General features: G+C 37.9%; 1 protein-coding gene across 15 annotated transcripts in view; it reads right to left on the bottom strand.

The window, feature by feature from the left end:
* Positions 1 to 23363, bottom strand: part of LOC104681761 (ankyrin repeat and KH domain-containing protein 1) — a 141854-nt gene that overhangs the window by 24996 nt on the left and 93495 nt on the right. For all 15 annotated transcript variants that reach the window (XM_030927693.1, XM_030927694.1, XM_030927697.1 and 12 more), the window contains 10 exons: positions 15234 to 15379; positions 14964 to 15075; positions 14329 to 14474; positions 13221 to 13363; positions 12204 to 12417; positions 10079 to 10254; positions 9724 to 9886; positions 6651 to 6746; positions 6073 to 6189; positions 1200 to 1374 (listed from right to left, as the gene is read on the bottom strand). In XM_030927693.1, the coding sequence (XP_030783553.1) occupies positions 1200 to 1374; positions 6073 to 6189; positions 6651 to 6746; positions 9724 to 9886; positions 10079 to 10254; positions 12204 to 12417; positions 13221 to 13363; positions 14329 to 14474; positions 14964 to 15075; positions 15234 to 15379 (1488 nt within the window). The remainder of the gene's footprint in view (positions 1 to 1199; positions 1375 to 6072; positions 6190 to 6650; positions 6747 to 9723; positions 9887 to 10078; positions 10255 to 12203; positions 12418 to 13220; positions 13364 to 14328; positions 14475 to 14963; positions 15076 to 15233; positions 15380 to 23363) is intronic.

Here is a 23363-nt window from a genome sequence, read left to right as displayed (position 1 = left end):
TGATGAAATCTTGTCTCTACAAAAAATACAAAAATTAGCTGGGGGTGGTGGTGCACACCTGTGGTCCCCGCTACCTGGGAGGCTGAGGTGGGAGGATCACCTGAACCTGGGGAGCAGAGGTTGAAGTGAGCCGAGATTGCACCAGTGCACTCCAATCTAGGTGGCAGAGGGAGACCTCATCTCAAAAAAAAACACACAAAAAAAATCTTTACTGTTGTTAGCCTAATAAATAATTTACTATTATTTGTTGTTAGAACAAATATACAATATATTTTCTTGTCTAAGGTGGTATAGGACACACATATTAGCAATATTCTTAATATATATTTTTTTTTTTTTGCTCCTGTCACCCAGGCTGGAGTGCAATGGTGTGAACTCAGCTTACCACCTCCACCTCCCGGGTTCAAGCAGTTCTCCTGCCTTAGCCTCCTGAGTAGCTGGGATTACAGGCATGTGCCACCACGCCTGCAATCCCAGGCTAATTTTGTATTTTTTTTTTTTTTAGTAGAGACGGGGGTTTCACAATATTGGTCAGGGTGGTCTCAAACTCCTGACCTTGTGATCCACTCTTGGCCTCCCAAAGTGCTGGGATTACAGACATGAGCCACCACACCCGGCCCAATATTCTTAATATTCTTAATTCTAGTCTCATGAACCCAAACCACAATATAGTTTGAATTTAGGGCACTTTTCAAATTGTATTTTAGAATTAGAATTCAAGTAGAACAAAATGATTTGCCTACTACAAGCACTGCCAGACAGTATAATAAATAACTCTTTGAGAGTACTAAACCCATCTCTATTGACATTTCAGGCCTCTATATCCTTGAGCCTGAATCTCAGCTAAAAATAAACTGAGAAACTGTACTTCTAATCAGGAGAGGAAGAGTTACAGAAGAATCTCAAAAAAAGGTTGCAAACCTCTTACTGTATTGCTTTTAGTATATATGCGATGTTTTACAAGGGGACTTAAATTACAACTGAATTTCTTCAAATTATGTGCTTGCTTTCCCCTTGTTTCTCTGTATTAGTTTGCAATGCAAAACACTTAGAAATACTTACTATAAAAGTCATTGTCCATTTCAGATTAATAAAGTAATCAAATGTTTAACTAGAGTTAACTAGAGCAAAGAGCACTCAAAATGAAGTTGATAAACAAAGGAGAATTTTCTCATTAATTCAGATGGTTTGTTTCTCACCATCTTCATCATTCTCCTCTTCATCTTCATCCTCTGGTAGTTCTGAATTCTCCTTAGGTTTGTTTTCTTCATCTTCCTCCTGTTTCCTTTTCTGTTCCTCTTTTTTCTTTTTTCTCTTTTCTTTTCTTTTTTCTCTTTTAGCGGCAAGAGCCTGCTTTCTGCTCTCTTCTCTTGACTGCAAATAAAGCAGGTATATAATTTTACCAATAAGGCAGTAATGTAAAATAAAGAATGAAATGATATTTTTGTTTATGATACACAGGGATCTTCATGGATGTTATTCTCAAAACACATTTATAAATGCCATCAAGAAAAAATAAACTGGACGCCATCAAAATTGAAAACTTTTGTACTTCAGAGGAATCATCAAGAAAGTAAAAAATCAGCTGGGCGTGGTGGCTCACACCTGTAATCCCAGCACTTTCAGAGGCCAAGGTCGGTGGATCACCTGAGGTCAGGAGTTTGAGACTAATGTAGCCAGCGTGGTGAAACCCCATCTCTACTAAAAATACAAAAATTAGCTGGGTGTGGTGGCACAGACTTGTAGTCTCAGCTACTCGAGAGGCTGAGGCAGGACAATCACTTGAACCTGGGAGGCAGAGGTTGCAATGAGCCAAGATCATGCCACCACCGCACCCTAACCTGGGCGACAGAGTGAGACTGTCTCAAAAAAACAGAAAAGTAAAAAGTCAACCTATAAAATGGGACAAATATTTTTGCAAATCATACAACTGGTAAGGGACTTGTATCTATAATACATAAAAAAAACTTACAACTCATGAATGAAGACAGTCCATTTAAAAAACAGATTATGAAAACATCAAGTTATATATGCAGGCTGGGCGTGGTGGCTCATGCCTGTAATATAAGCACTTTGGGAGACTGAGGAGGAAAGACTGCTTGAGCCCAGGAGTTTGAGACCAGCCTAGGCAATATAGCAAGATCCCATCTCTGTAAAAAAATAAGAAAATTAGCCAGGCATGGTGACCTATGCCTGTAGTTCCAGCTACTTGGAAGGCAGGAGGATTGCATGTGCCCAGGAGTTTGAGGCTCTAGTGAGCTATAATCATGCCACTGCACTCAGCCTTGGCAACAGAGTAAGACCCTGTCTCTAAAAAAAAAAAGAAAAAAAAATTAATTAAAAAAAAACCAAATTATACATTTTAAATATACACAAATTTTTATTTGTCAAATATACCTCAATAAAACTATTTTTTAAAAATAGAAAAAGGATCTGAATAGACATTTCTCCAAAGAAAACATACAAATGACCAATAAGCACAGAGAAAGATAGATGTTCAATATCATTAGCCATCAGGGAAAACCAAATCCAAGTCACAAGATACCCACTTCACACCCACTAGGATGGCTACAATCAAAAGACAGATAATAATATTGGTGAGGATGTGGAGAAATTGAAACCTTCATACACTGCAGGTAGGAATATAAAATGGTATAGCCACTTTGGAAAATAATCTGGCACTCCTTCAAATAGTTAAACACAGAACTAGCGTATGATTCAGTAATTCTATCCATAGGTACATGCTCCAGAGAAATAAAAACATTTTCACACAAAAACCTGTATACTTTTTTATAATTGCATTATTAAAAGAAAAAGTATCATGATCAAGTAGAGTTATTCTAGGAATGCAAGAGATAGCTTAATATTTTGTTGATAAATAAATGAAGAGAAAAAGTATGATTATTGAAAGATGCTAAAATTTTGATAGCAAATTTTAGTTTAAAAAAACTTAGTAAGCTAAAGAGACAAGAAAAGGTTGCTTACAATCATTGAGCATTATTTATAATTGCCAAAAAGTGGAAGCAACCCAATGTCCATTAACTGATAAGCAGATAAACAAAATGTGGTCTATCTAAGGATAGAACTGTTTTGTATTTGGCAATAAAAAGAAATAAAGTACTGATTTCGTCTATAACATGGAAGAATTTTGAAAACATTTCACTAAGTGAAAAAGCCAGTCACAAAAGACCAAATATGGTATGATTCCATTTATGTGAAAAGTCCAGAATTGACAAATCTATAGAGACAGAAAGTAGATTAGCAGTTACCTAGGACACAGGGATTGCAGCGGGGGAATGGGAATATGATAGCTATAGAGTGCAGGGTTTCTTTATATGATAGTCATAATGTTCCAAAATTGACTGCTGATAAATGTACAATTCTGTGAATATACTAAACAACACTGAATTACATAACTTTATTTATTTTATTTTGAGACACAGTCTTGCTCTGTCACCCAGGCTGGAGTGCAGTGGCACCATGTTGGCTTACTGCAGCCTCTGCCTGTCGGGTTCCTGCAATTCTGCCTCAGCCTCCCAGGCAGCTGGGATTACAGGCATGTGCCACCATGCCTGACTAATTTCTGTATTTTTAGTAGAGACGGGGTTTCACCATGTTAGCCAGGCTGGTCTCGAACTCCTGAGCTCAGGTGATCTGCCCACCTTAGCCTCCCAAAGTGCTAGGATTACAGGCGTGAGCCATTGTGCCCAGCTGCGAATTATGTAACTTTACATGGGTAAATTGTACGGTTTGTGGAGTGAATTTCACTAATGCTATTTTAAAAAAAACATTTATGTGGCATCTATTTATGTGCCTAAAATGCAGCTATCACGATCTTTACAAATGACTGATAAATTTCACTGTAAAAATCCTGACAAGAAGCTATTACAAAAATGATTCTTTCCTACTTTATAGAATTTATTTTAATTTTTTTTTTAAGTAGAGACAGGGTCCTACTTTGTTGCCCAGGCTGGTCTTAAACTGCTAGTCTCAAGTGATCCTCCTGCCTCAGCCTCCCAAAGTGCTGGGATTACAGGCGTGAGCCACCACACATGCCCAGCCTGTATTTATTTTTCTGTGAATTGCCTATTCACATGATCATTTTTTATTATCTTTTTTCTCCTAATGATTGTAAGCAAACTTTTCTTCTCTCTTTAGCTTACTAAGTTTTTTTAAACCAAAATTTGCTATCAAAATTTTAGCATCTCTCAATAATCATACTTTGTTTCTTCCTTTAATTATCAACAAAATATTTTCATGTTAAGCTATCCCTTGCATTCCTAGAATAACTCTACTTAATCATGATGTTTTTTCTTTTAATATAATTTCCGAACTCAGTATCAACACTCTCATTTTCCAGGTAAGCAGACTGAGCCTCAGAAAGGCAATGTTTTAGTTTGTTTTAATTTTTCCATTATAGCACACATCCTAGGATACTAGATAGTCTTTAATTGGGAATCTAATAAACCACTTGTAACCCAGATCTTATGATAAACAAATGATTTCTAATGCTTTACTAAATTTCTTCACACACCAATGTTAAAACCACTTAGGCAGTAATGATGTCATTTGGTAAAATGGGATTTTTTTTTTTCTTTTTGAGACAGAATCTAGCTCTGTCACCCAGGCTACAGTGTAGTGCTGTGATCTCGGCTCACTGCAACCTCTGCCTACCGGGTTCAAACAATTCTCCTGCCTCAGGCTCCTAAGTAGCTAGGACTACAGGCATGCGCCACCACGCCCAGCTAATATTTGTATTTTTAGCAGAGATGGGGTTTCTCCATGTTGGCCAGGCTTGTCTCAAACTCCTAACCTCAGGTGATCCGCCTGCCTCGGCCTCCCAAAGTGCTGGGATTACAGGCATGAGCTACTATGCCCAGACAGGATTTTTTTTTTTTTGAGACAGGGTCTTGCTCTGTCACCCAGGCTGGAGTACAGTGGCACAATCATAGCTCATTGCAGCCTCAACCTCCCAGGCCCAAGTGATCCTCTCGCCTCAGCCGCCCGAGGAGCTGGGACTATAGGTGTGCACCACCAAGCCAGGTGAATTTTTTAAACTTTTAGTAGAGGCAAGGTCTCACTATGTTGCCCAGCCTGGTCTCGAACTCCTGAGCTCAAGCCATCCTCTCGCCTAGGCCTCCCAAAATGCTGGAATTACAGGTATCAGCTACCGCACCCAGCTGTAAATTGGGATCTTGCTCAAAATCTAGTCCTTCCCTTATATTTGGGCTCAAAATATATTATTTTGAATGACGCGTCAGAATCAAAAGATTGATTGTGATTCAAGAATCTATTACCTATTTCCTTTGAATCATATATTGTTAAGAATATTGGTCATACAGGTGACAAGTTTATTCTAGCAGATTTTCTTTTTGTCTGAGATGGGGTCTCACTCTGTCACCCAGGCTAGAGTGCAGTGGCACAATCACAGGTCACTGCAACCTCTGCCTCCTGGGCTCAGGCCATCCTTCCACCTCACCCTCCCCAAGTTGCTGGGACTACAGGCACCTGCCACCATGCCTGGCTAATTTTTTTTTTTTTTTTTTTTTTTGTAGAGATGGGGTTTTGCCATGTTGCCTAGGCTGGTCTCAAACTCTGGGGCTCAAGCAGTCCACCCTCTTCAGCCTCCCAAAGTGCTGGGATTACAGGCATGAGCCATGACATCTGGCAATTTATTTTTTTTTCTTTTTTTTTAGAGACAGAGTCTTGATCTGTTGCCTACGCTGGACTGCAGTGTGTAATTATGGCTCACTCGACCTCCTGGACTCAAGTGATCCTTCCATTTCAGCCTCCTGAATAGCTAGGACTGCAGGCATGCACCACCATGCCCAGCTGTTTTTTTAATTTTTTTTTGTAGAGATGGGGTCTCACTCTGTCACCCAGGCTAGAGTGCAGTGGCACAATCACAGCTCACTGCAACCTCTGCCTCCTGGGCTCAGGCCATCCTCCTATGTTGACCAAACTGATCTCGAACTCCTGGGCTCAGCCTCCCAAAGTGTTGGGATTACAGGTGTGAGCCACCACGCCCAGCCTCAATAATTTACAAAAAGGAAAATTATTTTTCCCACTCACCTTTTCCAGATCAAGTTCCTTTAAAAGAATACTTGCATTCTTATTTGCTTCTGCGGCTTGCTGGTCTTTAGCCTTCACAATGGTTTCAACACATTGATGACATTTTTTTAACAGTTCCTACAGCAGGAAATAGAATTATGTAAATATATAATGAAACATAATATAAAGAGGCCAAATAAAACTTAAGCTGATGAGCACATTAAAGTCCAGAGGTTAAAGCTCAAACTGAAAAGTCACTAAACCAAATTAAGTTATCCTTTGAGTCCAGTCATGTATCAATCTTCCACAAAAATAAGACACCATTTCCCTAAAAACCTGCATGTCCTTAGGAAGCCTTCTCATTAGGCTAATGGTTTAGTACCTTAGTGTAGTCACTGTGACTATGGTCCACAGTAGAAATCTCAAAATAGTTTATCAAAACTATTATACCCCTCTATTTTACAAATGGAGAAACAAAAGCATAAAGAGATCAGGTAACCAACCTTTCAGAATATAAAAAGAACAAGTTCCTAACTGCATACTTTGGCATATCATTCCACAAAGAACAAAAATGTGCTTCAGTAGCATATTAAACTTACCTTATCTGTAATTGTTGCTATGTATCTCATGCATTCTATATCAGAAGGGAACTGATTTACTTCCTTTACCAAATATTGAACAACTTTTACATGACCCTATAAGAAATAGAACAATCTTAGACAAGATAGCATGAAAAGAAAAAGTATTATTCTTAAGAATAAAAATAAAGTAAAACAAAAAAAATTACAAAGGAATCCCTTGATTTTGCATATATGCTTACCAATCTAAGAATAAAAAGGCAAATACTTTCAAGTAGAATATTAAGTTTAAAATGAAAATTATGAAAATAAGATAAGCATTCAGCTTATAAACAGAAAAGCATAAAAACAAGAATGTATGCTCAGGAGTGGACGGTGGACTAGACAACATTTCTCCTGAATTTAATTCCACTGAAAAGTAGAAAAAGCTTTGTAGAAAAACAGTTATCTCCTAGAATAAATCTATTAGACAAACATTGGTGATGTAAAATGAATCTCAGTGTAAAAGAGAAATGAGTCCTAAAACAAATAATTTTTTAAAATTTCAAAGTCTTACTTTGCCTCTACTTCACTAACTAAACAAGGTGTACTATCACAACTTTCTGAGCCTTAGGACTTGAATCTAAATAAAACACTTTCTAAATGCCATTATCAAGGGTTGGAAGATCTATAATCAATTCTAAGCATATCTTTTTTTTTTTTTTGAGACGGGAGTCTCGCTGTTGTCGCCCGGGCTGGAGTGCCATGGCGCGCTCTCACTGCAACCTCCACCTCCCGGGTTCTAGCAATTCTCCTGCCTCAACCTCTGGAGTAGCTGAGATTACAGGTGCCCACCACCATAACTGGCTAATTTTTGTATTTTTAGTAGAGACAGGGATTTACCATGTTGGCTAGGCTGGTCTTGAACTCCTGACCTCAGACAATCCACCCGCCTCGGCCTCACAAAGTGCTGGGATTACAGGGGTGAGCCACCGCGCCCGGCAAGCACATCTATTTTAATCTAACCAAGCTTGCATAGTTTCGCTTCTTACTAAGGTTCTAAAACATCCTCAAGAATTAGTGTGATGGAGATAAAAATCAGAGAAATGCTTGCCTCTGGGGCAGGGAAGTGATTAAAAGTGGGCAAGAGGGAACATTCTAGGGATATGGAAATAATTTATATGTTTATGGGGTATGGGTTACATGTATGTATACATTTATCAAAACTAAACCACGTACCTTAAGATTCATGTATCTCACTATATGTAAATTGCACTGTGCTAAACAACTGGGTATATAAACAGTGCTGAAAAAGATGGTCATGACTCTTGTCCTCATGGACCTACCAGTCTAGTTGGCGAGACAGGCATTAAAATGGTAAGTACATGTTTGAAGATATAATTACAAATTGGGATAAGGAAAATCAAAACTCATCTATAAAAGAGAACCAGAGGGACCTTTTTCAGATTAGGTGTTAGGGAAATACTCTTTGAGAAGTGACATGTAAAATTGGAGCTAACAGATGAGTAGAGAAGTGAGTTAGGTGAACAGCAAGGGAAAACATTTCAGGAAAAGAAAACCAGTGAGCAAAGGCCCTGAGGCAGTTGAAAATTTAGTGCATTTGGCCGAGCGTGGTGGCTCACGCCTGTAATCCCAGCACTTTGGGTGGCCGAGGCGGGCAGATCACAAGGTCAGGAGATCGAGACCATCCTGGCTAACATGGTGAAACCCCGTCTCTACTAAAAATACGAAAAATTAGCCGAGCGTGGTGGCAGGCACCTGTAGTCCCAGCTACCTGGGAGGCTGAGGCAGGAGAATGGCGTGAACCTGGGAGACAGAGCTTGCAGTGAGTCGAGATCGCACCACTGCACCCCAGCCTGAGCGACAGAGCAAGGCTCCATCTCAAAAAAAAAAAAACAAAAAAAAAAAAACAAACAAACAAGTGCATTCTACGCCAGTAACTAGAAAACATAGTGAGCAAAAGGGGATACTAGCATAAATGATTTGTCTAGGGAGGTTGACATGAAGCTTATTATGCAGGTCTTTACAGGCCCTAATAAGTAGTTTATAGTTTGGGAAGCTATAGCAAGGGAAAGGCTTTAAAAAATATAGCAGATAAGTGAACTTTAATATATATGAGAGGCTGGGCATGAACTTTAATATATATGAGAGGCATAGCTCATGCCCATATCTTAGCACTCTGGGAGGCAGAGGTGGTAGTATTGCTTGAGCCCAGGAGTTTGAGACCAGCCTGGGCAATATAGCAAGACCTCGTCTCTACAAAAAATAAAAATAAAAAAAATCTGAGCATGGTAGTACACACCTGTGGTCCCAGCTACTCAGGAGGCTGAGGCAGGAAGATCACTCAAGCCTGGGAGGATGAGGCTATAGTGAGCTATGATCATGCCACTGCACTCCAGCCTGGTTGATAGACTGAGACCCTGTTTCATACACACACATACACACACACGCACGCACGCACACAGAAGATACAGTAAGTTTTTATGAAAGTCTACTCCTTTTTGTTCCTCTTTAGGTAGAAAAAAATCCATCTGCATATAATAGTTTTTCTTAAATCTTCTATTTTATGAACAATATATCACAAATAGTCAAGACACCAAGTGATTTAACAACCAAGTTGCTTATAGTGAACTACCACATAGCTCTTAGATTTGACCACAAAAGAATGGAAAGAAAGGTCAGGAGCCTGTAATCCCAGCACTTTGGGAGGCCGAGGCGGGCAGATCACAAAGTCAGGAGTTCGAGACCAGCCTGACCAACGTGGTGACACCCCGTCTCTACTAAAAATACAAAAATTAGCCGGGCATGGTGGCGCACGCCTGTAATCCCAGCTACTCAGAAGGCTGAGGCAGAAGAATCGCTTGAATCTGGGAGGCAGAGTTTCCAGTGAGCCGCGATAGTGCCACTGTACTCTAGCCTAAGTAACAGAGTGAGACTCCGTCTCAAAAAAAAAAAATGAACGGAAAGATAGCAGTGATTTTTCTATGGAAATATACTCAATTCTCCAAGATAAACTTATCTTTCTCACACATTTTTAACTTAGAATTGGCTTAAAATTATTACATTTGACCTTTCTTCCCCCATATCAAATTACCTTGCGAAATGCTGACATAAGGGGTGTGATTTTCCGGTTATCTGCTGCATCCACATCAGCACCTGCTTGCACTAGCAACTGCACAACATCAAAATGACCTCCATTGGATGCCAGCCAAAGTGGTGTATTTCCCTTTTTGTTACGGACATCAATGTGGGCTCCCCTATAAACAAAAGCATATTAATACAGTTTGTTTCCTGTAAGAAGAGGCTGGCTTTTTCTAGTTTTACTCTATCATCTTCTTTTACAAAATAACTTAAAAATAATCTTTTCTTAACAATGTCAATAAAGTAAAACAATGTTATTAACTTTAAAAGCTCTGAAAAAGTTCTACATATAATAGAAAAGTACTCACCTATGAATCAGGAGTTCACAAAATTTGTAGTGACCTTTGTCTGCTGCTATTGTTAAAGCAGTATCTCTTGAGGAAGGCACAGGGGGAGCATTAACATCCGCTCCTTTATCAAGAAGAACTCTTCCAACCTCTGCATACCCTCCAGAAGCTGCTTCCATCAAGGGGGTAAGACCAGTCTGTTTAAACCAATAAATTATGCAATTAAGTCACATAATTTCTTTTTTAAACTATTCCATGGACCAAAACTAAGCTACATAATTTCTTTAAAAAACTGAAGCAATTAACTTTTAAAACAATTCTAGTTCTGATTAACTCTCATAAAAGAGCTAAGCAATATTCTGCCTTGAATTTTACTAAACAGCAGTAAAAATTGTTATTCAGTTAGACATGCTAGAATGAACTTAAAACATGTTATCTCACACTAAAAAAAATTCTGTAACTTCTATACTTTTGTGAATTTACTCAGATAATTTCTCTGCACAATGAATAAAGATATTAAAAATAAGTAGATTAAAATCACTTTATAAATTTTTTGCATATGTGCCTTTGGTACATTAGTCTCCAACATTTTTTCAAAGGACATTTCCTACTGGTACTATCCAAAATAACACAGATTTCTCTAAGACTTTTAATGGATAAGTGACACACAATGAATACTTGTAACAGAAAAAGACAAACTGAATGACAGGAAAGACTCATTTCTCTTTGTGTGGTAAAAAGCCACGGAAAAACTACACTTCCTCATTACTTAGATTAGAAGAATGTAAATGTTGCACTAAACTTTAAGAAGTGAGAGGAATTTCAGGGAAAAAATACAAGATTTCCAGTCAAATCTTTCCAATTTGAAATGAGCACTAGATTTGCTGTTGACTATTAAAAATTCTACCCAACCTATGTCTTTCCAGAGTTCTAAGAACCTTGCAGTTCTAAGCAAAGAAATTCAAGCCAATGACATACTAACTCCTATTTTCTTTTCTCTGTGTGTGTTTCCTGCATCTATGGAGATTATTTGATGACTTTTCTCCTTTATTCTTCCTTTTTTGGGGGGTCGGGGGGACAGAGTTTCTCTCTTGTTGCCTAGGCTGGAGTGCAATGGCGTTATCTCTGCTCAGTGCAACCTCCACCTCCCAAGTTCAGGTGATTCTCCTGCTTCAGCCTCCTGAGTAGCTGGGATTAAAGGCACCTGCCACCATATCCAGCTCATTTTTTATATTTTTAGTAGAGACAGGGTTTCACCATGTTGGCCAGGCTGGTCTCGAACTCCTGACCTCATGTGATTCACCTGCCTCGGCCTCCTGAAGTGCTGGAATTACAGGCGTGAGCTATCGTGCCCAGCCTCCACTAACTCCTATTTTCTTAATACCAAATAGTCATGAAACTGTCAAAATCTGCCATGGTCAAATTAGATGTTAGCTGCCCTAAATTTTTAACTTATGAACTAAATTTTTGCTTGGGATTTTTACAATGATAAGCACATGCCTCATTAAAAGAGTTCTTTAAAAGTCCACAGTATAAGAATTAATACAGGCCTGGCGCGGTGGCTCAAGCCTGTAATCCCAGCACTTTGGGAGGCTGAGACGGGCGGATCACGAGGTCAGGAGATCGAGACCATCCTGGCTAACACGGTGAAACCCCGTCTCTACTAAAAATACAAAAACTAGCCGGGCGAGGTGGCGGGCGCCTGTAGTCCCAGCTACTAGGGAGGCTGAGGCAGGAGAATGGCGTAAACCCAGGAGGCGGAGCTTGCAGTGAGCTGAGATCCGGCCACTGCACTCCAGTCCGGGCGACAGAGCCAGACTCTGCCTCAAAAAAAAAAAAAAAAAAAAAAAGAATTAATACAAAATAATCTTACTACATTCAGAAGTTGTAAGCTGCAGTATTAATAGAAAGCTACTCAAGGCTGAGGTTGGAAAAGTACTAATTCTGTTTTCTTCATTGTCCTTAATAAAAGTCATGATGGTGACAGTATGTCACTCACTACTATACAACACAATCCCTCAATTCTGCATTGGGGTATCAGTTTTAATTTATGATAATTTAAAATATTACATTCAATTTGCGTTAAAATGCCATGTTCTTTCTACAGAAACGTATCTGAAATAGTTGACAAGTAAAAAATGCTTACCTTTGCCCTATGTTCAACATTGGCTTTTCGGTCCAGAAGCAAACTCACTACTTCTGCTCGGCCCTGGAAACAGGCCAGGGTGAGAGCCGTGTTCCGATTGGTCTCTATCTGGGCATTAATGTCTGAACCCATATCAAGCAGCAATTTTACTGCAGGAACATGTCCATTCATTGCAGCCAACATCAGGGGAGAAATACCTAGTTTACTCCCAGTCCTAAGGGGGGAAACGTGCTTAGAAAATTAAAATAATATGTTGCCTATTATTTTAGAAAAGCATTAAAGATGAAAAGGTTTCACTAAAAAGAGAGGTTTCTCACATCAATGAATAGATTTTACTTGTTTTGACCAATAATAAAGAATAAGAAAATTCACAATTTAGAACATAATTTCTGGCTGGGCGTGGTGGCTCATGCCTGTAATCCCAGCACTTTGGGAGGCCAAGGCGGGCAGATCACCTGAGGTCAGGAGTTTGAGACCAGCCTGACCAACATGGAGAAACACCATCTCTACTAAAAATACAAAATTAGCTGGGCCTGGTGGTGCATGCCTGTAATCCCAGCTACCTGGGAGGCTGAGGCAGAAGAATCGCTTGAACCCGGAAGGCAGAGGTTGCGGTAAGCCGAGATCAAGCCATTGCACTCCAGCCTGGGCAACAAGAGCAAGACTCCGTCTCAAAAAATAAATAACTTAAAAAATAAAACGTAATTCCTATTTAGGGATTATAAATTTCCAACTATATATAATAAAATACTGTTTCTGAGATCAGATGAGATTGGGCATATTTAGGGTGGTAGGCCATAGAACAAAATACTTTTTGAAATGAGACCTCTTTATAAGCAGCCACATTACCGAAATAAGCTGAGATTACTTATAAACACATTATAGCTGTAATCATTGGCTTTGCAACTTTAGTACTATCTTAATTTAAAATGGTATCTGTCAAAATGTTTAGAGGTAGACATTTAACTCCAAAGTAGTAACTTACTAAACATGAACAATAAAATGAACAGGTAATACCTTGAATTAATTTCTGCCCCAGCATTAAGCAGAATCTTAATGATATTAACATATCCTCCAGACGCAGCTAGACTCAGTGGTGTATAATCAGATACGTTCCTATGTTCTTTATTTGCACCTCGAGCCAGCAGCAAGTCTACCACCTACAAAGTAAAATATGGATAGAGAAGAAAGTTTACACCAAGGGCTCAACTTAAAATGAAGGAAACACAAAGAAACAGGACTTATAACAGGACTTATCAGATATATAAATATCTGATATTTTAATTACATTTCATTAGACCCTAAATATTGAAATATCAGCACTAGAGAAATGGATTCAATTTCAGGAATTTAGAGCTTTGAAATCCCAAGTATACTGCAATAACAAGATGTTACCCTTTCTATTTGTCATTTATTGGGCAATAAATTTGCATTTCATATGTGTTATAATTGTGATTCATTTAATTTGAATAAATGTAAGGATTAAGATAATTTTTATTTGGCTTTAAGGGCAAGAAACAGATTTTTTAAAAGGGAATTTATGTCCAGGCATGGTGGCTCATGCCTATAATCCCAGAACTTTGGGAGGCCGAGGCAGGAGGATCCCTTGAGGCCAGGAGTTCAAGGCCAGCTTGGGCAACATAATGAGACCTCATCTCCACCCTCCTGTTCCCTCCACAACCCCCCACCAAAAAAAGGGCATTTACATTCCCATAAAACTTAAGAGAAGTACCCATTCCTCAGAAAGTATATGGAGCATGTCACAATACGTGCAGGGCCAGACATTCTGGCCCATAACTATAATCCCTGTACTTTGGGAGGCCAAGGAGAGAGGATTGCTTGAGTCCAGGAGTTTGAAACTGGCCTGGGCAACAACACATGACCCCATCTCTATAAAAAAGCCCTAGCTACTTGGGAGGCTGAGGATTGCTTGAGCCCCAGATTTCAATGTTATAGTGAACTATAATTGCGCTACCACTCTAGCCTGGGAGACAGACCAAGACCCTGCCTCAGAAAAACACACAAAATACATGCAAATTTTATTCATGTAGCTAAAATACGAATCATATGCGTATTTTAAAATACAAGCAAAATATTTACAAAATGAAAATTAACATTAACACACCTCCTGACGTCCACCAGAACATGCCAATGAGAGTGGAGTATCCTTAGTTCGTTCAGATTGTGCTTCTATATCTCCACCTTTATCCAAAAGGATTTCAACAACTCCAACATGCCCTGCTGTTGCCGCCAGGATTAGTGGTGTAAAACCTAAATCAGAAAATGAAAATCTTAAACACATTTATGTTTTTTAATTTTTTAAAAGCCACTGTTTACAATTCCCTAGCATTTTAGCAAAATAAACCCTTCAGGACAGACACAGATAACAATTTAACATAAAACTGCTCTAAACCTTTATTTGTTAGTGACAAAAAACCCATAAACACCTAATTAAAAAACTAAGTAAAAATTATTAAAGTTTATACTCATAATGAACTTTGATGCCTCTGTATGAACTACCTTTGGATTAAGAAGGGCAACCACAACTTGCTCTATTTCACTAATGATCTACAGTCTAGTTTTTGAATTTTTGGAGAATTATTTGGCTCTGCAGAATAATGAATCCTGATATTCCTAATTGAAATAGGCTTATCCATCTCATCACTGAGATAGTCTAGGAACTATTTATCAATAATAAAAAAGTTAAAAATTATTTTCTGATGTAACTACACTTGGATTTTATTTCTGACTGATATTTACCTTTTTTGTCTCTATGTTCAATTTTGGCATCCCGTGCAATGAGCACAGATACAAGTTCTTCATGACCACCTGCACAAGCTAGTGTTAATGCTGTGTCATGATTGCTCTCAGTCTAGGAGAAGAAAAAAAATAAGTTATAATTTTTTTAACAGAAGTTATCAATTTAAGAGCAAATAATACTTCTTTTCACAATAAGTGTAGAATGATAATTTTCCTTTCCAAAGAAAATCAGAATGGGCAGTATAAGTTTAAATAAAACAATCTACTCACATGTGCATCAATGTCAACTGAAGGATACACAGGAGGCATCGATTGGGAAGCCACATTGCTTGTAGTCTGTGAACAGGATTCAGGTGTAAGACACTCTGTGGTCTGAGAAGAACTGTTGGAACCAGCAGGCAGTCTGGTACTCACAGCTGAAAAACAATATTCATATTGCTAAATTCCACTTAAAAGAGTAAGGTTATTTACACACAGAAAAACACAAAAACAGAAATTTCCATAGCAGTAATATATAGTAATAGTAAAATCACAAGCTTTGGAATCAGACAGACCTACATTTAAATATTAGTTCCAACACTGACTTTCTGATCTTGGGCAAGTAATTGAACTTCTCTGAGCTTCAATTTTCCCTATATGTAGAATGGGGATAATAATGGTACCTGCCTTGGAAGGTTATTGGAAAGACCACGTGAGGCAATGCAGATAAGATACTTAACACAGCACCTGATATTTAGTGCATACACATTAAATAGTAGTTTTTTACATTGCCAATAGGGAGGAAAAAAAATTTCCAAAAATAAAAGTAAATAAAAGCAATTCTAGATTTTAGTTTGTAAAAGTCAATTAGATAAAAATATCCTGTGTACAATTCAAAAAAAGGGGCCTGGGGTGTGTCTGTAATGGCCCACGCCTGTAATCCCAGCACTTTGGGAGGCCAAGGTGGGCATCACCTGAGGTCAGGAGTTTGAGACCAGCCTGGCCAACATGGTGATACCCCATCTCTACTAAACAAACAAAAAGCTAGCCGGGTGTGGTGGTTTACAAGCCTATAATCCCAGCTATTTGGGAGGCTGAGGCAGGAGAACTGCTTGAACCCAGGAGGTGGAGGCTGCAGTGAGCTGAGATCATGCCACTGCACTCCAGCCTGGGTGACAGAGCTAGACTCCATCTAAAAAAAAAGGAGGGGGGAGGGGAAGGGAGACAAGTTCAAGTATTTCTCACATAAATAGCGGGGAGTATATGTTTTCAAAATTCAATATTTATTTTGAAAATTTGTTAAAAAATCAATATCTGAAAGTCCAACTATTTTTAAAAAGAACATTGAAGTTCTATTTGAGATCTCAAAATGTGGTTTGAAAACTGAGTTAAGGCTGGGCATGATGGCTCACACCTATAATCCTGGCACTTTGGGAGGCTGAAGTGGGCACATCACCTCAGGTCGGGAGGGTTGGGAGTTCAGGACCAGCCTGGCTAACATGGCAAAACCCCATCTCTACTAAAAATATAAAATTAGCTGGGCGTGGTGGAACGCGCCTGTAATGCCAGCTACTCAGGAGGCTGAGCCAGGAGAATCGCTTTAACTAGGGAGGTGGAGGTTGCAGTGAGCCAGGATCGCGCCACTGCACTCCAGCCTGGGCAACAGAGACTCCATCTCAAAAAAAAAAAAAGAAAAGAAAACTGAGTTAAAAGAAATTATGTATTTTATATCTCTGAATATTTCTTACGTTTCATAAGAGATGGAGTTTGACCATGGGGGGAAACAGGACCTATCTCAGGGATATTGTGAGTAGTCTAAGAAATACTGTATATAAAGCATTTAACACAGTGTTTTTGGCAAATGGTGTGTGATCAATAGATGTAACTATCAGATATCTTATAGGATTGTCAATACTATTATTCATTGTATTGAAAAATAAAAACATTACTATTCACTCAAGAAAGGAAAAACTCAGAAAAAAACATATAATCAGTAATAATATACAAAAAAATCAACAAAGCATCAGTGATGGCAATAACCTTACATTTGCACCCAGATTAAAAGTCAGTCAAAAACACACAAGACTTAAAGAAAAATGTAGGCATTTTAAGTGTTGGAAAATATTTTCTGTCTAGAATTTTTGATATGACTAGATCCCATTCAAAGATACTATTCACAAGTGTGAATGACTCAGTTTAGCAGATTACTAGTTTAAATAAGTGAGCAAAGTTTAAGATACCCAGATATGTTTCTACATGAGCTACCCAGCTCATACCCACCAACATATATAACGATCTTGGCAATACAAATTTCTCCAGCTTCTGTCATCACATAGATAACTATTTAGTTACAAACAGGAATAATTATTACATATGTTTGTTTCACTTAAAATATGCAAAATAGAAACAAAGCCTTAAAATTTTTTGTCATTTTTTTCCTGGAAGAAGTGGCCAAGAAAAAATAATAGTAATAACGAAAAATTGTTATCATTCAATGAGTTAAAAACAGATACTATTTTGTTACACCCCCTAGAAATAGCTGATATGTTTGGAAAACTGCTTGAAAAAACAAGACACTGAAGATTAATATGTTACAGAACCTTTCTAACAGTAAGACTTCAACAGTGGTCCCACAATTATTAACATATACTTTAGTAAAGAACTACTTTTCTATCAGTATTTTATTTATGTTATCTCATCTCTCTTTTTTATTATGAAAAACAGGTATATAAAAATTTTCTTGAATAGTTGATTAGAGTGCTATGCCAGAATGTGATGTTATAAGAAACTTCTTCACAGAGTTGGCTTTTAAAAAGTACTTTTGTGCATTTAACAGCTTTGTTAACGAAAATGTGTTGTTACAATAATTACTATACATTTTTGTACTACATTATCCTAGAAGCATTTTTTCACTCCATGTAATGACAGTCAGAAACATTCCATAGCAAGTGCCTTTAACAGGACTAATTACAAATGAAAAGTTATAAAACTAGAAAATAGCAAGAGATTTAAAAAGTGCATGTGGAATAAAGGTTGTATTAAGAGAAAATTACACCAAGAATATGACATTTTCATAAATTATAAAATATTTCCTACCTCTGAATGAAATATCTCTGAAAGTGACCACGACAGACTGCTACCACAAATGTCTATATATATAATTCAAATTATACAGCATGCTTTTTTTTTTTTTTTTTTGAAAGAGATAGGGTCTCTATGTGTTGCTCAGGCTGGTCTTGAACTCTTGGCCTCACGCAATCCTCCCACCTTAGCCTCCCAAGTAGCTAGGATTACAGGCGCAGAGTCACTGTGTCTGACCATTTATCCACTATTTTAAAATGAGGTGAGAGAAGAAGTAAATACAATATTCTACTGGACTTTTTATGAAGTTGAAGAAAGTTTTATAGGCAATATGGAAGACAATAAATATTATTAAAAATCTCACTGATACTAGGTGTACATAAAATATGTTGTGAGTTTTTTTTGAGATGAAGTCTTGCTCTGTCGCCTAGGCTGGAGTGCAGTGGCGCAATCTCAGCTCACTGCAACCTCTGCCTCCTGGGTTCAAGGATTCTCCTGCCTCAGCCTCCCGAGTAGCTGGGATTAAAGGCACGTGCCACCATGCCCAGCTATTTTTTTTGTATTTTTAGTAGAGATGAGGTTCCACTGTGTTAGCCAGGATGGTCTCGATCTCCTAACCTCATGATCTGCTTGCCTTGGCCTCCCAAAGTGCTGGTTAGATTAAAGGTGTGAGCCACAGTGCCCAGCTGTTGTTAGTTTTTAAGAAATTTAATTCCTATAATCTGTTTTATGTATTGGTAACTTTATTAAATAGTTCTATGTAAATAAAAACCTATGGCCAGGTGTGGTGGCTCACGCCTGTAATCCCAGCATTTTGGGAGGCCAAGGCAGGCAGATCACAAAATCAGGAGTTCGAGATCAGCCTGGCCAACATAGTGAAACCCCGTCTCTACTAAAAATACAAAAAAATTAGCTGGGCGTGGTGGTGGGCGCCTGTAATCCCAGCTACTTGGGAGGCTGAGGCAAGGAGAATTGCTTGAACCTGGGAGGCGGAGGCTGCAGTGAGCCGAGATGCATGACAGTGTGAGACTCAGTCTCAAAAAAACAAACAAACAAAAAACCCTATAAAATATTAAAGTTAATCAGAAAAAATTATTTAAAGATTTTATTTTATTTATTTTTATTTTTGAGATGGAGTCTCGCTCTGTCCCCCAGGCTGGAGTGCACTGGCGCAATCTCGGCTCACTGCAAGCTCCGCCTCCCGAGTTCAGGCCATTCTCCTGTCTCAGCCTCTGGAGTAGCTGGGACTACAGGCGCCCGCCACCGAGCCAGGCTAATTTTTTGTATTTTTAGTAGAGACGGGGTTTCACCGTGGTCTCGATCTCCTGACATTGTGATCTGCCCGCCTTGGCCTCCCAAAGTGCTGGGATTACAGGGGTGAGACACCACGCCTGGCCTATTTAAAGATTTTTATTGCAAATCCCCTTAAGAGGATTTCTTAATTACTTTTTAATTCTTAAACCTATATTCACTACTACAGTTATTTAAAGATACTTTAAAATTACAATTTAAGAGCCTATTAAGATGCCAATGATAGTAACAACATAGTAAAAAGTCAAAAATTGTATTAAAACTTACATGTACATCAAATCTTAATATAAAAATAAGGGAAATGATTAACAGAGTTTCAAAGTCTAAGGAAATAACAATACTTAAAGATAAATCAGAACTTTAAGTTGACACATATGCATGCATATTACATCTAAGGTTCTTAAACTTGGCTGAACTGAGTTTGAATCTTGGTACTTACTAGCAACTTAATTTCCCTAAGCTTCAGTTTTTCTTTTCTTTTCTTTTCTTTTTTTTTTTGAGACAGAGTCTCACTCTGTTGCCCATGCTGGAGTGCAGTGGCATGATCTTGGTTGACTGCAACCTCCACCTCCTGGGTTCAAGCGATTCTCCTGCCTCAGCCTCCCAAGTAGCTGGGATTACAGGCATGCACCACCACGCCCGGCTAATTTTTGTACTTTAGTAGAGATGGGTTTGACCATGTTGGCCAGGCTGGTCTCGAACTCTGATTTCAAGTGATCCGCCGCCCGCCTCCGCCTGCCAAAGTGCTGGGATTACAGGCATGAGCCACAGCTCCCGGCCAGTTTCAGTTTTTCAACAGAAAAATAGAGGTGGGAAAAGGACTTATTTAAAGTATAATTATAATTATCCCATGAGATAAAGTATATTTACCATTTATTACAGAAGTTGGTGCATGGTAAAAGCTCAATAAATGTAAATAAATTGATATTAGTTGATTTTTCACCAATCTTCATTCTACATTAGAATTGAAAATTTTGGTCAGATGCAGTGGCTCATGCCTGTAAAACCAACACTTTGAGAGGCCGATGCAGGTGGATCACTTGAGGTCAGGAGTTCAAGCGCAGCCTGGTCAACATGGTGAAACCCCATCTCTACTAAAAATACAAAAATTAGCTGGGTGTGGTGGCAGGTGCCTATAATCCCAGTTACTCAGAAGACTGAGGCAGGAGAATCGCTTGAACCTGGGAGGTGGAAGTTGCAGTGAGCCGAGATCAAGCCACTGCACTCCAGCCTAGACGACTGAGTGAGATTCTCTCTCAAAAAAAAAAGAAAATTTGACTAAATTTTTTTTTTTTTTTTTTTTTTTGAGACGGAGTCTCGCTCTGTCGCCCAGGCTGGAGTGCAGTGGCCGGATCTCAGCTCACTGCAAGCTCCGGCTCCCGGGTTCACGCCATTCTCCTGCCTCAGCCTCCCGAGTAGCTGGGACTACAGGCGCCCGCCACGTCGCCCGGCTAGTTTTTTGTATTTTTTAGTAGAGACGGGGTTTCACCGGGTTAGCCAGGATGGTCTCGATCTCCTGACCTCATGATCCGCCCGTCTCGGCCTCCCAAAGTGCTGGGATTACAGGCTTGAGCCACCGCACCCAGCCAAAAAAAAAAGAAAATTTGACTAAATATTTCTAGAGCTGCTCAATGGTAAAAGCTATTTTGAATTTCTTTAAATTACTTTATATTCCTAGACATTTGAACTTTGAGAACGACTTGCTATTATGGTAACTGCTAAAAACCCAATGCTCACTTTCAGAAGGACTTGAGGAATCATGTTCCTAATCAAGAGTTTATATAGTCTGTTTGGAACTATATCATGTATGACACGTATCAAACAACACACTAAAGGGCTAAGTTAATCAGCTAATCAAGTTGCAACATTAATAAATTATATAAACAACTTATCACAACAAATACTTTGAAAGAATAGCAATAAGGAAATAATACTATATTTAAAAAGTAAAATGTTTTGTTATCATACATCTAAAATTCTTCTAAAGTAAAATTTACTTCTAAAGTAAAATTCTAAGGTAGAATTTTAAGATGTACAGTATTCTCTCCTTTACTAAGAACTAGAGTTAAGGGGTAAGAACTAGAGTTAAGTAAAATTAATTATATCTTTGTCCTACTCTATAATCTTACCAATATGTTAATATATTTTACATTGCAGAATTAAGTATTAACCTAATTCACCCTTGCCTTATTTATTTTACCTTCAACATAAGAAAATTAAGACAAACTTTGACTTAGGAAAATATAATATTTAAATTTAAGATGGGTACATCATCTTGAATAAAGAAAATATAATTACTGCCATATAGTTCAAAACACATACCCTTCATAAAAATGGAAATTTTTACATGAAGATAATTTTTGTACTTGTTGGCTGATTTAAAAGTTAAAACTTATTAATAAAAGAATATTGTACAATGTGGTAGGTATTAATGTCTAATACAAATTAAATTTTATTTGTTTACATTAATATTATATATTAAAAGATAATTTCTAAGCCAATTTTCTAAGTTTCATGCAAACTTTGTAAAAGACTAATTTAACAAATACTTCAGTGAAATAAAATTTGATGTCCCTTAACACCTACAAGTTCCTTTTAGAGCTGTTTCTACACTCTTTAAAAAAAAAAAAGTTCTAACATAACTGAACTGATCAGTAACACAGATTTCATAACTGCAAACTATGCACTTAATTAGGAACATTATAATGCTAGTTACAGAACCCTACATCTTAAAAATGTTATTGCCAGTTCACCAGTTTCATCATTATTATTCATAATCATACTTCACATTCTAAAATCTGTTTTTACCCAGATTATAAATTAGAATTCCAAATGAACTACAAGAATTTATTCATAATTTATAACAACTTTCAATGCTAATAATACAAAATTAATTTGTGCCTACCAACTGAAGACATAAAAACCCAAATTAAAGAACAAAGAGCCTAACTCCTTAAAACATTTCCCAGAATTTTAATTTTCTTTAAGAAAACTAAGGCATTCCTCCTCTGCACAATGATACCTATATACATATCAGAGGAGCCTCAAAGGCAATATGACAATTCTATAACCACTGGAAGTCATACACATGCCCAATAAAATTCCTGATTTCAGTATTCTTATTCCACATTTAAAAAGATTCAGTAAAGATCAGGAAGACTAAAGGCTCACAAAAGAAGAAAGGAAACTGAGATAGCATAATTGGGATGGGAGAAGGGGAGGAGAATATGACAAGAGGCAACAGACAACAGTAAGGAAAAAAATGTTGCAATCAAGAGACAGAGGACTGGCCTGCCTTTGAATATCACTCCAGCTACATCTTAGTTCTTGGTCTTCATCCACTGTCAACAGCCATTCTGGCTGCATTTCTGAACTGGGCTCTCATGGAGGTGATACATTCACCAGCCATCTTTAGGAAGGTAAATGATTAATTGCACTGTTTTCCCACTGCTGCAAGGACAATGAAAGGGAAAGTAAACTTGTGCACCTCATTTCATATCTAGTTGTAATTTTCCACACAACAATAAACAGAAACATATACTTCAAGGTTATCAGGCCTTTTTTTCTCTCTCTCTCTGTGTGTGTGTGTGTGTGTGTGTGTGTGTGTGTGTGGTGTGGCTGTGTGCTTTCATTAAGAAAGTTAATGCAAAAATTCCAATCTTCAAATCATCAAGTCACAATAATTTTAATGCACCTTAATCTTCTTACCACAAATATTATAATATGGAATACTTAGTCTTCTCTGAAAATCCCATTTAATTGGAAATACTTAAGTTGATCTCATAAAATTATAAATTAAAAAAGCAGTGTGATTTAAAATTTCCAGACATGAAAATCACCAGCAGGAAAATTTTAAGTATAATTTTATATGAATACTTCTAAAGCCTACAAAGAAATTCCACTTTGAGATCTCCTACCCAAGTCACAACACACAGTGGTTTTGATACCAACCGTTTAAAATAAAGGATTGTGGCAACTTTTATTTCTTTGCCTTTGCAATATGACAAAAAAGAAGAGGGGGAAACACAC

This window comes from Rhinopithecus roxellana, chromosome 3 (genome assembly GCF_007565055.1).
Source record: "Rhinopithecus roxellana isolate Shanxi Qingling chromosome 3, ASM756505v1, whole genome shotgun sequence".
NCBI lineage: Eukaryota > Metazoa > Chordata > Mammalia > Primates > Cercopithecidae > Rhinopithecus > Rhinopithecus roxellana.
The sequence above is the reverse complement of the archived record's forward strand: the minus strand, read 5'-3'. Positions and strand labels throughout refer to the sequence as shown.